The sequence below is a fragment of the Martes martes genome (assembly GCF_963455335.1).
Source record: "Martes martes genome assembly, chromosome: 3".
NCBI classification, from domain to species: Eukaryota; Metazoa; Chordata; class Mammalia; order Carnivora; family Mustelidae; genus Martes; species Martes martes.
In genome coordinates, this window is record NC_137890.1 from 168,002,997 (window position 1) to 168,020,293 (window position 17,297).

A 17,297-nucleotide genomic window follows, 5' to 3' on the forward strand; every position below is an offset into this window, starting at 1 on the left:
CACCCCTGCCTGTTTATTTTTAAAGTTAGAGATTTCCAGTTCTCTTTTTCGTGACTTAATCCCCTGTGTTCACAGAACATTATTTTAATTTTTAAAAATTTTCTGAGGCTTGAGGCCCACTATGACCAATTTTAGTAAATGCTTCTGGCCTGAAGACAGTATGCACACTGTTGGCTTAGAGTACAGTGTTCTGTTTATCAATTAAGTTAGGCTTGTTACTTGTGTTGTTCCACTCATCTGTTATATTAGCCTTTGAAACAAATGCATTAAAAACGTTTTAAAAAAAAAGTTTTTAAAAAAATTAAAATTTCACAGCATTTAGGAATTTCATTTCGTTCTATGCTTTTCTATCCCTTGGGCTTTTGACAGCAATACCTTTGTATATCCCCTCCCCCACCCTATCTCAGCCTTTGAGGGGCAGGAGTAGTGAGCAAAGGAATGCTATGTAGACAAGAAGGCAGGCAGGCTCTGAAGGCTACCAGTGCCTGTCCATGCCCTGTTCCACCACTCAGTGATGAGCCCTCTGATGCCTTGGAAAAAAGCTGGAAGCAGAGGTTGGCTCTGTCCTGCTGAGTGTCCGAAGCAGGCATGGAAACTCTGGGGACGTGTGCCAAGTCCTGAAACTCGGGAGGAAAAGTATATCAAAGTTTGTGATAAAATGTTTCCAGTGCTACCTCTTCACTTCAGGTTTCTCCCGCACCATACTGAACTCTGGCCACGACAGTGAGGAGTGAGGTTCTGTTTCAGCAAACAGAACCAGATAAAGGGTGCCGCCCCAGCCTCCCCAACAGCTTTCACCCAGCAGCAGGGCTCTTCCCAAAGGACCCAGCCACAGGGGAACCATCTCTGCCCTCTTGGCAGAACAGTGTGTTTGTGTCGAACAGATGGCAGAGGCAGGGGGACCAGGATCATGTGACCAGAGTGCCTCGAGATCTCTATATTGACAAAATCAAGTCTCCAGTTTAAAGGAAAATTATTTTTATAAAAACAGAAACAGGTTTTATTTCAATCCTGTTAGGGAGTGAGAGGAATGGAAAACAAAAAAAATGAAGGGAGGGGGTCTCTTTATACACACATGACATCAGGATCAACTACAAGGAATAATACCCATTTTCACCCCCCCCCAACTCCTAGGTGGGGTCCAAGGCCAGCTGAGAATAGATGGAACATGAGTTAAGACACTACTGGCACAGTAACACGGCCAATGCACCCGAAGATGGAGCGAGAAGAGAATTTCCCAGGGAGCAAGGCCCTGGGCCTTAGCTGCTTCCCCAGTGAAGGGGGAATGAGAAAACTTTGGCTTGGCAGGAAGGCAGTTGGCAAAAATCAGAGATCCCTTAGCTGGCCTCTCCAGCTCACGGAACTATGGGCTGAGGGAAGTCCGGACGTCTGTCCAGTCCATGCTGTTCTCTGCTTCCTCCAAGACCTCTTCTCTTCAGGCTTGAGACTGAGAGCTCACCTGGTTCTCCTCTTCATTTTGGAAGGCAGGGGAGTAAGTGCTTCTTCTACCCTTCCCATATCTAGGCTACTCAATTACTACTTGTTCAGCTCTAGAGACAGAAGCCAACTAATAAGGCCGGCTCCCCTTGTGAAAGTCGGCTTGAAGAGCCCTTGGGTTGGCCGAACTGCCTCCGCAGAGGGTTCTCGGAGCTTGCTCCTTACAAACGGACCCTCCCCAAACTTGTTTGGAGATACCTTCACTGGGGAGATGTGGACAGAAAATACCTTGTCTCTCTCTAGAGTTGGATTAATAATCCCATCTTTGACTGGAGGTGGGGATGAGAGAGAGAGCAGGTGTTGGCAGAGGGAAGGACTAGGGGAAAGCAAGGCAGTTTACACTGCGTTACAGATTCAAGTCTCTGGATTGTGAAGTCATCTGGAGCTCCAAAGAAGGAAGGGGGTTCACTGACTCGATATGAACAAGTGGAAGTACTTTAGTGGCAACCCTGTAATTCCCATAGACCAATAGGGAATGTGTCAAAAAAAAAAAGAAAAAAAAAAAAGACAGTGAAGAAGCAGAGTCCCGCCCTCCGTCTTAAATCTGAGTAAGATGAACTCATTCAGCTAATCCCACTTCAAGTACAATCATGAACACAGATGGAGCTGCAGAAATTCATACTAAAGAATGGGATCAAGCAGCCTGTCATCTTGGTCCCCAGGCACCTTTCCCTTTAAAAGTCACCCAGGAAACCTCTCTGAGGGCTGGAATTGAAGGTGAGGCCCACGCCACCTCTCCTCCCCCAGTACAATACCCTTCCAGGACAGCATGATGAATTAAGACGTCTGTTGGAAGTTTAATAGAAGGGATGTGGAAAAGGGAAAAGCACTGAGATTTGGTAAAGCTAGCAGCTAGAGCCAGAAACAAGGTTAGGGTCCTTGTGGCGTCTGGAACCGGGGGCAGAAGGACAGAAAGGGAAGGGAAAGAGGCGATGGGGTCCTGCTGTCCTTTGGCTTGATCCTTCCCTTGCCTCCCATTCCTCCCCACAGTTCATGCAGCTGTTGGCCTGCTAGAGGGGATGTAATGCCCAGACCAATTTTTTATTAAGCTTATGCAGCTAACAGACTTGTAAACAGTGCCAATTGACAAAGTTCTGCTGAGTATTACAGCTCGTGTCCACTAAACACACCTCTCTCTGACATCAAAAACAAGAGACCAAAGTAAACAAATACTGAGAGAGAGGATGAAGAGACACGTCTTGAGTCTTCCAGGAAGGCAAAATAGAAGACCGCCACACGGCTTGGTCCCAGGCGTTCGGCATGCCTAGCGTGCTACCACCGCCCCGTCCCCCTCCCTGCCGGTGGCTGGTACGGGTTGGGGAGAAGGGCCATGGCGGGCACGCTGCAGACACAGCATTTGCTGGTGTTGACACCCTCCTGGAGCTGTGGTGGCAGACTGCTGTGTCAGGAGCCCATCTCCGGGGAGTAGCGGAGGGAGCCCAGGTCCCGGAGGCAGCCCGAGATGGCAGCCCGTTCACCCCAGCGGGGTGACCTCGCCCCTCTTCTCCAGTGCAGTTCAGCATTGAGGTTGTCTATTCCTGGTCAGCGGTAAAACCTGAGCTGTTTTCCTTGCGGGTTCCCCCTCCCTTCCCCAACTTGGGGGAGTGGTAGGAGGGGGTGGGGGAGGATCACTGAGGGGGCAGGGGGATGCCCCGGGGATCGGTGACCTGGCCCTCTTGCAGGTTCTTCACCAGTTGTGCAAGCCAGCGTTTCGTGGTGGTGTCATCTTTTAGCACCTGGGCGAAGGTCGTGTCCTTCAGCTGGTCAGGGAGGCACTGCCTGAGCGCTTCACGTGCCCTACATCAGAGACAAACAAGCCAACCAGGGAGACCAGCAAATAAACCCACATTTGGGGGACAGGGAAGAAGCCCTTTCTTAGACATAAATATACAGAATCCCGGGAATATGAGGTTCAGTCAAGTTATCTTAAGAATCCATTAAAATTCCTTAACAACTGGTATTAGCTATGGGCTCAGATCTCCAGGGTCTGTCACCTGCGAACATTTTCAGGATGATGGCTCAATGTGGAATTCCAAGACACAGCAAAATGGAATGAAATGGTGCAACAGTTCAATTCACTGATTTATTCCAGTAAATAATGTCAATATGCTCATGGTAAAAATCGATGGGTTATAGTAATCAAACAGTTCCAAAATCAGTACATGAACAGGGGAGATGACCCAACTCACAGTATGATAAATTAGTGAACTTTAATTCTAAATTAATATGATTTTTGTGTCTTTCTAAAAACTGCCTCAGTTTCTTTTTCTCTTTCCTTTTTTAAAAAAGTAAGTTCTACGTCCAATGTGGGGCTTGAATGCATGACTCCGAAATCAAGAATCACACGCTCTACTGACTGAGCCCACCAGACGCCCCTGCTTCAGTTTTATAATTAAAATGCTTAATAAGAGATGAGATGTAAAAACAAATCTATGGTGGCAACACTATCAGATGAACTTTCAAATGTTTCAGTTTCTTTAAAAGATGAACAGTGGAAAGTGAAATCTGAAAACCTCCAAAAGATAAATGCTAATGGTTTATAAAACTGTTCTAAATAGTTATAGCTTTTGTACTCAGACTAGTTTAAAGAAACATATTTTCAAACTGAAGAAAACAGGAGCCACTGAAGAACAGGAAAAAATGATGAAGAAACAGCTCGGGCTTGAATAACCTCAGGGGCAGAAGGCTGCGCTCACATTAAATCGAGTTATCCCCACTCCTAGGAACACAGAAATTGCCCCATTATGTGGTTTAGCAGAACCTAAGCAAGTGGCTTTCAGCATGAATTATGGATTTAAAAAGCAAAAGGTCAAACACTTCTAAAATGCACTGTATCTACAATGTATGATTTCTGACAGAAAGATTATGAACATAGAGAGATAAAATAATTAGCTCAACGACTTTACAGGAATCAAAGAGAGAACTGAAAATATAATTCAAGTGCCCTCTGGGCTCCATTCCTTTCTTACGAGATCTTTGAAAATATACTTATCATCCTGACCACCTGGGGCAGCAACAGAGAGCTCAAACCACAGGAGTAATGTGTCATAAGGTTCCCTGGGAACTGTCTGGACTCTCTGGAATTCCAGAGGAGGGTATAGAGTTACAGAGAGAAAACTCTGATGGGCTTTTTTTAAAGTAAGCTCTGTGCCCAGCGTGGAGCTTGAACTCGCGACTCTGAGATCAAGAGTCACATGCTCTACTGGGCCAACCAGGCATCCCCAAAACTCTGACGGATTTTTAAATTTAGCACTTCAGATTTTAAAAGGATTTAATCAAGTTCTGCCAGACTAATTATCGTTATATCCCTTCCCAACCCTAAAGATACAGGAGCTATGCCATGAGATGAGGCAACTATTCATCAGGGCATTTCCCCAATGTCCTAGAAATCCTGTAAATGTTTACCTGGGGTTATCTGAGAGTCGCAGGTAACACCTCACTACGTGCTTCAGCAGACGGGCGGAAGGCTCTTTGGAGAGCTGCAGGACCATCTTACCCTGTTTTCCCCCAGAAAGGGTTGGGGTAGGAAAAAACACACAAACACAAAATAATCCCAGTTGACATCAGAGATCAGATATTTTAAGAATCGTCACACAAGGTTCCAAGAAGCTGTTCAGTGTCGGCTGCAAAGGGACTAAGCTGTGTGATCACAAGTAACTTTAAGGGGGTTAGATGAAAGAACTCACCAGGATCATGGCAACGTGGGAGAAACGCTCGTATGTCTGACATATATATGCCAAACCTGTGTCATCTAAGAGGATTTTCTGGAGGATAAATGTGGCAACCTGGAGTAAAAACAAAAATTAAGGAGTCCAAAACGTTGCTCAGACTTGTCTTCCTATGGTCGATTCATTGTCCAGGAAGAATTGTGAAGCAGAAAATTAAGCAGAGACCCCAACCATATGTGTAACTTAGTCAACAAGATATGCACAGTTTAAACACAATTAATAATAAACACATGACTATAGTGAATACTTACTGTGTGCCAAAGTATTTCCTAAAGGTATAACATGCCTTCTTTTTTTTTTTTTTTTAAGATTTTATTTATTTATTTGACAAAGCACATCACAACAGGGGGAGCAGCAGGCAGAGGGAAAGGGAGAAACAGGCTTTTTGTTGAGCAGGGAGCCCAATGCAGGACTCGATCCCAGGACCCTAGGATCATGACCTGAGCTGAAGGCAGACACTTAACCAACTGAGCCACCCAGGTGCCCCTGTCTCATTTTCACAATAAACCTATGAGGTAGGTATCACTGTTACTCTCTTTTTACAGAAAAGAGTAGGTTCTGGGTAATTATGAAATTCTTAAAAATGTAGGTACTTTTTCAGTTACCAAACACTGTGTGCCAGGCATAAGCGCTAATTAATAACTTGTCAGGTTAAGGTCCCAAGTGACAAAGCCTCTAAGTTGTAGAGTTGAGGTCCAAACCTCCTCTGAATACAGAGCTTTTTCTCTTTTTCCATGAGCAAAGATGAGTTTAGAAATTCAGCTGTGCCTCATCTCTTCCAAATGAGGTAATCAGAGCTTTGCCTACTCTTTTTTTTTTTTTTTAAGTAGGCTCCATGCCCAGTATAGAGCCCAGTGCAGCGCCTGAACTCGTGACTCGGAGATTGAGACCTGAGCTGGGATCAAGATGCTTAACTGATTGAGCCACCCAGGGGGCTCCAAGCTTTTTCTACTCTTAAAAGATCTTTAAAAATTAAGATTTTGAAGCCTCCCTTCTAACACTATTCCAACAATAGTAAAGAATATCCGCAATTTTATCTGGCCTTTTCCAACGACGTGGATGGAACTAGAGGGTATTATGCTAAGTGAAGTAAGTCAGAAAAAGACAATTATCGTATGATCTCACTGATAGGTGGAATTTGGGAAACAAGGCAGAGGATCACAGGGGAAGAGAGGAAAAATTGAAACAAGACAAAATCAGAGAGGGAGACAAACCATATGACATTCTTTATCTCAGGAAACAAAAACTAAGGGTGGCTGGAGGGGAGAGGGTGGGAGGGATGGAGTGGCTGGGTGATGGGCACTGGGGAGGGTATGTGCTATAGTGAGTGCTGTGAATTGTGTAAGACTGATGAATCACAGTCCCATGCCTCTGAAACAAACATTATAGGTTGATTTTAAAAAATTACCTGTATACACACATACACACACATAAGAATACCCTCAATTTAAATTCAATTAACTCTTGCACAGAAGGGACTAAAAAATACTAGCTTAATTCAAGTCAAACAATTATTTTATTATTATTATTATTTTTTTAAAGATTTTCCATTTATTCATTTGACAGAGAGAGGGATCACAAGTAGGCAGAGGCAGGCAGAGAGAAAGGGGGAAGCGGGCTCCCCGCTGAGCAGAGAGCCCGATGTGGGGCTCAATCCCAGGACCCTGAGATCATGACCCGAGCTGAAGGCAGAGGCTTAACCCACTGAGCCACCCAGGCGCCCCTCAAACAATTATTTTAATGACTCCCTTCCTCGGCTGTTCATCAGAACCAGCTGTGGCAACTGTTTATTTTATTTTACTAGGGTATAAAATAGTGGTTGGGCTAAATAATGGCCCCCAGAGATATCCAGGTCCCAATAACCAAACTCGGTGAATGCTACCTTCTATAGCAAAAGGGACTCTGCAAAAGTGATTAAGGATCTTGGGGACAGGGGTGCCTGGCTGGCTCAGTTGGAAGAGCACATGACTCTTTTGATCCCAGGGTTGTAAGTTTGAGTCCTATCTTCAGTGTAGAGATTATTTAAAAAAAAAAAAAAAAAAAAAGATCTCGGGGAGATGAATCATTCTCAATTATCCAGGAGGGCCTTAAACAGAACTTCAAGTGTCCTTGTAAGAGGAAGGTGGAGGGAGATTTGATCACATAGGAGAAAGCGATATGACAGAGCACAAAGAAATCTGAACACGTTACACTGCTGGCTTTGAAGATGGAGGAGGAGAGCGTGAGCCAAAGAATGTAATTCTCGAAGCTGGAAAAAGCTAAGAAAGGGATGCTCTCCTAGAGGCTCCAGAAGGAATATTGCCCTACCAACACTCTGACTTTAGCTTGGTGAAACTGATTGATAATTTTTAAGTTGCAGAACTGTAAGAGAACAAATTTGTGTTGTTTTAACCACCAAGCTTGGGCATTTGTTATGGGAATGAGAGGAAATACACACAGTAACATGTGTACAGTGCACAAAGTGCACTGTCTTCAGTGTATTTTTTTTTTAAAGATTTAATTTATTTATTTGACAGACAGAGAGAGATCACAAGTAGCCAGAGAGGCAGGCAGAGAGAGAGGAAGGGAAGCAGGCTTCCCTCTGAGCAGAGAGCCCGATGTGGGGCCCGATCCCAGCACCCTGGGATCATGACCTAAGCCGAAGGCAGAGGCTTTAATCCACTGAGCCACCCAGGCACCCCTCTTCAGTGTATCTTAATGCACTTTTACCTATGTACACATTTAGGAACCACAACCAGATTAAAATATAAAAGATTTCCAGCACTCCAGGAGATTCCGTTGTGCCTTTTCTCAGTCAATACCCTTCCCTGAGAGGGTGCCAAGGTGACTCAGTTGGTTAAGTGTCCAAATTTGGCTCAGGTCATGATCTCAGGGTCTTGGGATGGTGCCCCACATCAGGCTCTGCGCTGAGTGGGGAGTCTGCTTTGCCCTCTCCCTCTGTCCCTTCCCCTGCTTGAGCATGTTCTCTCTCAAATAAATCTTAAACCAAACCAAACCAAAACAAAAAAACCACCATAAACCCTTCCCTGAGAAGTAAACACTATTCAGACTGATCCTCACTGAGCGGTTTTGCCCATTCTTGACTTTCACCTAAATGGAATCATACAGTACGAATTCATGCATGTGCTGGCTTCCCTTGCTCAATATATGAGCATCAACTATCTCTATGAGCATCCCCATGAGCATCAACCATCCTGCCTATATCAGTATTCTTCCTAATTACTGTGGAGTTTATTCTGTGGCTATACTACAATTTATCTTTTACGAATAATGCTGTTATAAACATTCTTCTACATACTGTGATGTACATAAGAACTCATTTCTCGGGGCGCCTGGGTGGCTCAGTGGGTTAAGCCGCTGCCTTCGGCTCAGGTCATGATCTCAGGGTCCTGGGATCAAGTCCCGCATCAGGCTCTCTGCTCGGCAGGGAGTCTGCTTCCCTCTCTCTCTCTGTCTGCCTCTCTGCCTACTTGTGATCTCTGTCAAATAAATAAATAAAAAATAAAATCTTTAAAAAAAAAAAAAAAAAAAGAACTCCTTTCTCTTGGCCATACACCCAAGAGTGGGACTGCTGGGTCATAGCATAGGATTATGCTGATGGTAGATACAATGGTCATATCATACTCTCACCTGGGGGAAGTTTTTAAAAGACACCAATGTCCAGGGGTGCCTGGGTGGCTCAGTTGGTTAAGCCTCTGCCTACGGCTCAGGACAAGATTTCAGGGTCCTGGGATCGAGCCCCGCATCAGGCTCTCTGCTCAGCAGGGAGCCTGTTTCCCCTCTCTCTCTGCCTACTTGTGATTTCTATCAAATAAATAATAAAATCTTTAAAAAAAAAAAAAAACACCTATGTCCAGACTTTATCACCATAGAGAATGACTCAGTAGGTCAGAGGTGGGGCCTGGGCATGTCCAGTTTTAAAACCCTTCACTGGGGTGCCAGGGTGGCTTAGCCAGTTGAGTGTCAGACTCTTGATTTCAGCTCAGGTCATGATCACAGGGTTGTGAGATCAAGTCCCATGTTGAGCTCTGCACTGGGCATGGAGCCTGCTTAAGATTCTTTTTTTTAAGATTTTTATTATTTGAGAGAATGAGAGAGAGAGAGAGAGAGAGGGAGAGAGAGAGCGCGTGAGCATGAGAAGGGGGAAGGTCAGAGGGAGAAGCAGACTCTCTGCCAAGTAGAAAGCCTGATGCGGGACTTGATCCCGGAACTCCAGGATCATGACCCGAGCTGAAGGCAGTCGCTTAACCATATGAGCCACCCAGGTGCCCCCTGCTTAAGATTCTTTCCCCCTGCTCCCCACCACCCCCGTACCCACTCTCCCCTCAAAAAACAAAAACCACTTCACAGGTGATCATTCCACACATCCCTAATTGAGACCCTCTGCTTTAGGGAGCGCCTACTAGAGCAAGGTGTTAGACTAAGTATTGTACATAAAAGCAAACGTGGTAAGGTCTCTGCCTGCATGGAGCAAAGGAAGACAAGCCAGGAGCTATTCACCATACCAAGCAGGATATGCCATATAAGCTAATGGGAACCTATATGCACTCAGAATGGATTAACTCCAGTAATGCACAAAGAAGGTAAACAGTGATCATTAGAATGGGGCTCCTGAAAAAAGGAGAGATGCCACAAAAGAAAGGGGTCTTTGTCTACCCCATCTATAAGAAGCCAACTTGAAAAACCTATTCACAGGCAACCACTAATATAAGATGACAGAGTACAGTTGTATCCATTCTGATCCTGCCCCAGAAACCCACTGAAATTAACAAAACCCCCTAAAATTAAGGAAGAAATGAAACACACATATAGATCCAACCATCACTTACCCTTTATGTGTTTAAGCAGAAAAATGAATACAGAGGTATAGATACCTCCCTAACACATATACCCCAGACAGGTAGAGTGGGCAGAAAATATTCAGAGGTAAAACACTTGATTTAAAAGTATGCCAGTGTGAGCTCCTACCACCTTGCTTTCCATCCATTATTTTTAAACAAATAGCTATCTTGGGTAGAACTGCTCCCAACTGAAGACTTTTGCACAGACATACCTGGAGAAGAGGTAACAAGTAATAATTATCTACATTTTCAAAGGAGTTGAAGAAAACATGGATTTTAAAAAATATCAAAAAACAATTCAAAAAGGATAAAAATTTTGATGAAGAGCTGAAAAGACACAAGAAGTGAGAGGGCAAACACTAAGGAAAATATGAATACAAAATTAAGCTGTAACACACACACGTATAAACTACTTCTAGAAAGATACAAGAAAGTGGTAATGCTGGTTACTTTCAGGGAGAATTGAGAGGCTGAGGTAGGAGACTTACTTTTATTTGTACTACTTGAATTTTCTACTTTATATCTGTAACACGTTTAAAGTTTATTTTTTTAAGTAATATCTACACCTAACATGGGACTTGAACTCACAAACCTGAGATCAAGAGCCACGTGCTCTTCTGATTACCAGGTGCCCCTGTATTGCATGTTAAAAATACAAAATTTTAAAAATCATTACATCTGCTTACATCCAACTCAGCATTAAATATTAATTCAATGTGACTGCACATACTATAGAAGCAGAGGTTGGATATTGCTAAAAATAGCAACATGGAAAAGCAGCTTTGAGAAAAAAAAACATGACATAAAATAAAGTAGAAATCTATTAGAGGGGAAAAAAAATAGAAAAGATATATAATATAGCATGACTGAGGGACGCCTGGGTGGGACTCAGTTGGTTAAGTGTCTGCCCTTGGCTCGGGTCATGATCCCAGGGTCCTGGGAACAAGTCCTGCGTTGGGCTCCCTGCTCAGCAGGAAGCCTGCTTCCCCCCCTCTCTGCCTGCCTCTCTGCCTACTTGTGATCTCTCTGTCAAACAAATAAAATCTTTAAAAAATATATATACATAGGTGCGCCTGGGTGGCTCAGTGGGTTAAAGCCGCTGCCTTCGGCTCAGGTCATGATCCCAGCGTCCTGGGATCGAGCCCCGCATCGGGCTCTCTGCTCAGCGGGGAGCCTGCTTCCTCCCTTCTCTCTCTGCCTGCCTCTCTGCCTACTTGTGATCTGTCAGGTGAATAAATGGAATCTTTAAATAAATAAATAAATAAATAAAAAATATATATACATAGCATAACTGATGTTGCTGAAGTGAGAGGCCAAAACAAATGAAAAATACTATGAAAATTAACAAGAGACATGAAGAGTATGCTCTTCTGGAAAAAATTTGATGTAAGATTATCAAATGAACATAAAATAATAAAATAAAAGCTTACAGACATCCACACAAAAAAGGCAAATTCACCAAGAAAAGGAAAAACTTAGGTTGCCCCAAGATTTCACTATATATCCAATATCAGAAGACAACAGAGCTATGGCAACAGAGTTCTGACAGAGAAAATTATGTAAGAATTTTATACCCAGTCACGTTGTCATTCATGGTTAAAAAGCAAAGTAAGCAGAAGCTCAAATATGCATACACTTGAGTGTGCATTAAAAAATGTCTGGAATAATGAGCGCCTGGGTGGTTCAGTCTGATAAGTGTCTGCCTTCGGCTCAGGTTATGATTCTAGAGTCCTGCGATCAAGTCCTATGTCAGGCTCTCTGCTCAGTGGGGAGCTGCTTCTCCCTCTACCCCGCTGCTCATGCTCTCTCACACGTGTGTGCACTCTCTCTCTCAAATAAAGAAATTTTTAAAAAAATGTCCAGAATAATACACCTTTGGAAAAGTGGGTTCAGAGAAAAGGGAGAAATTCAGTGTTTAACTTTATATTCCTCTTAAGGGTTGGGGTTTTTAAATGATCATTTTAAAACAATTTTTATCTAAAAGAAAATAAATACAGAGAAGTTTCAAAAAGCCCAAGGGACACAGAAAATGATCCTAGGACCATGAAGCAGTCCAAGAGCCAACACAATACAGAACCTAAGTTGAAAAGCACATACCGTTTTGGAAAGTTCACTTCCAGATTCCATAATGCGCAAACACAAAGGGATAATTTCTGTTGTCAATAAAAAGTTGATTACTTCCTGCTCATCTGTTTTCACTAGGGCCCCTAAAGAAAATATGGACAAACAAAATTGTTTCAAAGTCAGGGTTTTTAATGAAAATGAACTTTGTAGGGTTCATCCAGCTAGTTGTGGAACTTAAATAACAGAGAACACAAACTGGGGTTCATGCCAGAGAATCTGATTCAAACTGATATTAAAAAAAAAAAGAAAGAAAGAAAAGGAAGAGAAAGCACACATTGACTGAAATGTATCGGTCAGCATTTCAAAGATCAGGTACCAAGTTTGGTCCATCACATAGTTAGCAGCAGGTCAGCCCTCTAAATCATTTTTCTATCACTCTTGGTAGACAACCACACAATATTATCACCATCTATTCTCCAATTATTTTAGGTAAGAGAGAAGAATTTTGTATCAGTAGAAAAGGATATTCGGACATAAACAAACACTGCTTCTTCGTTGTTTAACTGTCACTTTCTTGAAGAAGTGCACACATGGAAGGGTATACCCAAATAACACACACACACACTCTAATCCTAGTTCCACAACTAGTTTGCCTAAATTTGTAAGAGTTACCATCTCTTTACAGGCCTCTGTTTATAAAATAAGAATTGGAACAAATGATTTTAAAAATTCATTCCAATTCTATTCTGTTGAGTTTTAACCTGACACCACTGACCAGGCAACAGACACAGTTCAGTGTTAATCTTTCCATTCTGTACATAAGGAAGCAGAGCCCCATTAAACAAATGACTGGTTCCCAAGCTGCCCAATGTATCACCTAGCTTTTATACAAAAAGGCCTAGATTAATCAGATCTGTAATAACCAAAATCAATCACTTTAGAAGAGAAAGGAGTATCATTTAACAAGAACTGGCAATCTACAAATGCTACATCTTTAAACACCACAGCAAACAGCATATACCATAATTCACTAATATGCCCTAAAGCAGATGTCCAATTACTATTTCATTTTAACTTTACATGTAGGTCTAAAATCCATTCTGAGTTAATTTTTTTTAAAGATTTTATTTATTTGACAGAGAGAAACAGCGAGAGAGGGAACACAAGCAGAGGGAATGGGAGAAGGAGAAGCAGGCTTCCCGCCGAGCAGGGAGCCTGATGCAGGGCTCGAACCCAGGACCCTGGGATCATGATCTGAGCCGAAGGCAACCGCTTAATGACTGAGCCACCCAAGTGCCCCCATTCTAATTTTATATACAGTACAAGGTATAGATCATGGTTCCTTGTTTTACATATGGATATCTAATTGTTCCAGCAACATTTACTGAAAAGACTATCCTTTCTCCACTAAACTGTCTTTGTACCTCTGTCAAAAATCAATTAACCGGGCGCCTGGGTGGCTCAGTGGGTTAAAGCCTCTGCCTTTGGCTCAGGTCATGATTCCAGGGTCCTGGGATCGAGCCCCACATCGGGCTCTCTGCTCGGCAGGGAGTCTGCTTCCCTTCCTCTCTCTCTGCCTGCCTGTGATCTCTGTCAAATAAATAAATAAAATTTAAAAAAAAATCAATTAACCATATCTGTATGGGTCAACTTCTGGACTCCCCAGTTCTGCTCCATTGATCTATAAGTCTAGCTTTTCTCCAATACTATGCTGTCTTGACAACTGGTTTTCCAGTAGGTCTTGAAATTAGGTAGTATACATCTTCCAGCTTTGTCCTTCTTTTTAAAACTGATATTCTAGGGGCGCCGGGGTGGCTCAGTTTGTTGAATGACCAACTCTTGGTTTTAGCTCAGGTCACGATCTCAGGGTCCTGGGATTGAGCCCCATGTTGGGCTCTGCTTCCCCTCTTCCTCTGCCCCTCCCCGGGCTCACACATACGCTCTCTAAAATAAATAAATAAATCTTTAAAACAAAACAAAAGAAACCCTGGATATTCTAGTTCATTTGCCTCTCCACATAAATTTCAGAAAGAGCCTGTCAGTTTCCATGAAAAAAAAGTTTCATGGGATTTTGTTGGAATTGCCCTAAACCTATACAACCAGTTTAGGGAGAACTGACATCTCAACAATACTGAACCACTGATATACCAATCAATGAACATGGTATATCTCTGCATTTATTTAGGTTTTCTTTAACTTCTTTTATCATTGCCTTGTAGTTTTTTAGCTATAGATCTTGCACATCTTTTGTAAGACTTACATCATGTTTTGGTGCTATTACAAATGGTAGGTTTTTAAATTTTCAATTTCTGACTGTTTTAGCTAGCACATAAAAATGAATAGACAATCTAATTTTTTCTAATTTGTATGCCTTTTATTTTTTTCTCTTGCCTTATTGCAACAGGTAGGATTTCCAGGATGATACTGAACGGGAGTGGTGAGAATAAATATCTTTGCCTTGTTCTCAATTTTGGGGGGAAAACGCTTGGTTTTTCACATTAACTGTGATCTTAACTGTAGGATTTATTTTTTTAAACTTATCTGGGTTGAGAAAGTTCCCTCTATTTCTACTTTGCTGGAGTTTTTATCATAAATGGATGCTGAGTACTATCAAAGGCTTTTTATTTTTTAAACTAAAGAAATGGTTATACAATGTTTCTTCTTTAGTCTGTTTATATGGCCAACTATATTGACTGATTTTTTTTTAAGATTTTATTTTTTTAAAGATTATTTATTTGACAGAGAGATTACAAGTAGGCAGAGAGGCAGACAGAGAGAGAGGGGGAAGCAGGCTCCCCACTGAGCAGAGAGCCTGATGTGGGACTCGATACCACGACCCTGGGATCATGACCTGAGCTGAAAGCAGAGGCTTTAACCCACTGAGCCACCCAGGCGCCCCAGATGTTATTTTTAAGTAATCTCTATATTCACTGTAGGTCTTGAATTCACAACCCTGAGATCAAGAGTTGCATATTTTAGCAACAGAGTCAACCAGACACCCCTGTATTGACTGACTTTTGAAAGTTAAACCATCATGCGTTCCTGGGATAAACCCACTTCATCATGATGATCCTTTTTACATATTGTTAGACTTGATTTGTTAACATTTTGTTGAGAATTTCTGTATCTATGTTTTTGAGGGATAGAGGCGTATAGTTTTCTTATAATGTCTTTTTCTGGGTTTATTTCAGAGTAATTAATGCTGGCCTCATCAAGAGTTTAGAAGTCTCTATGTTCTGGAAAAGTTTTGTGGAATTGGTATTATTTCCGCTTTAAATTTTTGTTAGACTTCATCAGTGAAATCACTTGGCCCCGGAGTTTTCTATGATGGAAGGTTTTTAACTACAAAAACAAATTAATAGATGTAAAACTATTCAGATTATCTATTTTCGCTTGAGTATAGTCCGGCAGACTGAATCTTTCATAAAATTTGTCCATTTCACCTAAGTCGTCAAATTTACGGGCTTAGAGTTATTAGCAGTACTCCTTATTATTCTTCTAACGTCTATACAGTCTGTTATAACATATACCCTTTCATTCCTGGAACCTGTAATTTGTGTTTTCTTTTTTTCTCCCAGTCTATCTGGTTAGAGGTTTATTAATTCCACTGAATTTTTTTCAGTAAAAAACTGGGGATGGGTGAATGGGTAAGGGTGGACAAAAAGTATAAAACCTTCAGTTATAAAAAAGCCCTGCAGATGTAATGTACAGTGACTATAGTAAAAATATTTTATTGCATATTTGAAAGTTGTTAAGATGATAAATCTTAAAGGTTCTCATCACAAGAAAAAAAAATTTATAACTATGTGTGGTGCTGGATTTTTTAAAGATTTTAAGTAATCTCTACGCCCAATGTGGGACGTGAACTCAGCCCCGAGATCAGGAGTCCCATGCTCCATCAACTGAGCCAGCCCATGTGTGGTGATGGATGTTAATGCAGTCATCATTCTCTAATATATACAAATATCTTTTTTATCTCCCTACAGTTAACTTTACCCTAACATCTCCTAATGCATCATCTGACTGTGGTCAAAAAAACCAGCAGAAGTAGGACAATTTAAATCGGAATTAATGATAGAACTGTTTTCTTTGGCTTGTTCATGTTTTAAATCCTACATGAGAAATTTTTATAGCTGAAAATTATAAAATATATTGGGGAAAATGTTTCTAACTAAGAGTACTACTTTGGAGGGGATGTAAAAAACAGTAACATTCATGTGGAGTACATGAGATAGCATCTACTCCTTAAATGTACAATAAAATGTTTCTGAGAAATATGTCTCAGAAATACTAAACTTTTCAACTGGTAAGAACAGACACTACACTTGATCTTAACCAAAAGATCGAGAAGCGACAGAAGTATTAAACTCTTACAGTATACTTCCTGACCTATGGTTTATAATTATAGGGATATGAACACAGGTTGAACATAAACACAACAACCAAAGTTTATACAATCGATGTTCTTATTGTTTGGCCAGCATGTGAGCAAAAACTATGAGAAAAAGACACTGAAGGGAATTTAAAAAGAAACCCTTCTTGAGTGTATTTATTTTTCATAAATCCAAAGACAGTTCTTTATTATCTGGGAGTCTGAGATCTGAAATAGCTAATATATTATTTTGTTGAGTAAAATGTACTTTAGACACAATTCCTATAGTAAATATACATGGAAACATTACCTTTGGCATGCAAAAATTCAAGTAGGTGAAATAGAGGACGAACATCTGTAGTTATAGGACAAAACCTTCGAGGTTAGAAAGAAACAAAACAAAACAACCAATGCAAATTCTTTTTTTTTTTTTGGGGGGGGCGGGGGGGAGGGAGTGCATGGGCTCAAGTCAGAGGGAGAGGGAAAGAGAGAAACCCAAGCAGGCACCACACTCAGAACAGAGCCCAATAGGGGCTCAGTCTCACAACCCTGAGATGATGACCTGAGCTGAAATCAAGAGTTGCACACTTAACAGACTGAGCCACCCAGGCAGTCCCCCTCCAAAAAAACCCAACTCGAATTCTTATTTCTGCAATAATACTCTTTGTTGACTTCAGCATGTTCTTTATTCTCCCTATGATTCCGGTAATTGTTTCTACACATATGCTGAATTTAATCCCAAATGCTGGGTCTTCATACCCTTATTAACAACACCCAGAATGGTACTTGGTAAGA

At 41.7% G+C, this 17,297-nt stretch overlaps 1 protein-coding gene across 3 annotated transcripts in view; it reads right to left on the reverse strand.

The window, feature by feature from the left end:
- Nucleotides 1-2,519: 2,519 nt before the first annotated feature.
- Nucleotides 2,520-17,297, reverse strand: part of CNOT9 (CCR4-NOT transcription complex subunit 9) — a 31,327-nt gene continuing 16,549 nt past the window's right edge. Inside the window, exons 5-8 of one of the 3 annotated variants that reach the window (XM_080798932.1) lie at nt 12,164-12,273; nt 5,184-5,282; nt 4,903-4,994; nt 2,520-3,294 (exon numbers count right to left, since the gene is read on the reverse strand). In XM_080798932.1, the coding sequence (XP_080655058.1) occupies nt 3,126-3,294; nt 4,903-4,994; nt 5,184-5,282; nt 12,164-12,273 (470 nt within the window). In that variant the 3' untranslated portion in view covers nt 2,520-3,125. Of the gene's footprint in view, nt 3,295-3,552; nt 4,217-4,902; nt 4,995-5,183; nt 5,283-12,163; nt 12,274-17,297 lie in introns of those variants that run through there. The other 2 variants (XM_080798934.1, XM_080798933.1) reach the window with 2 other exon arrangements.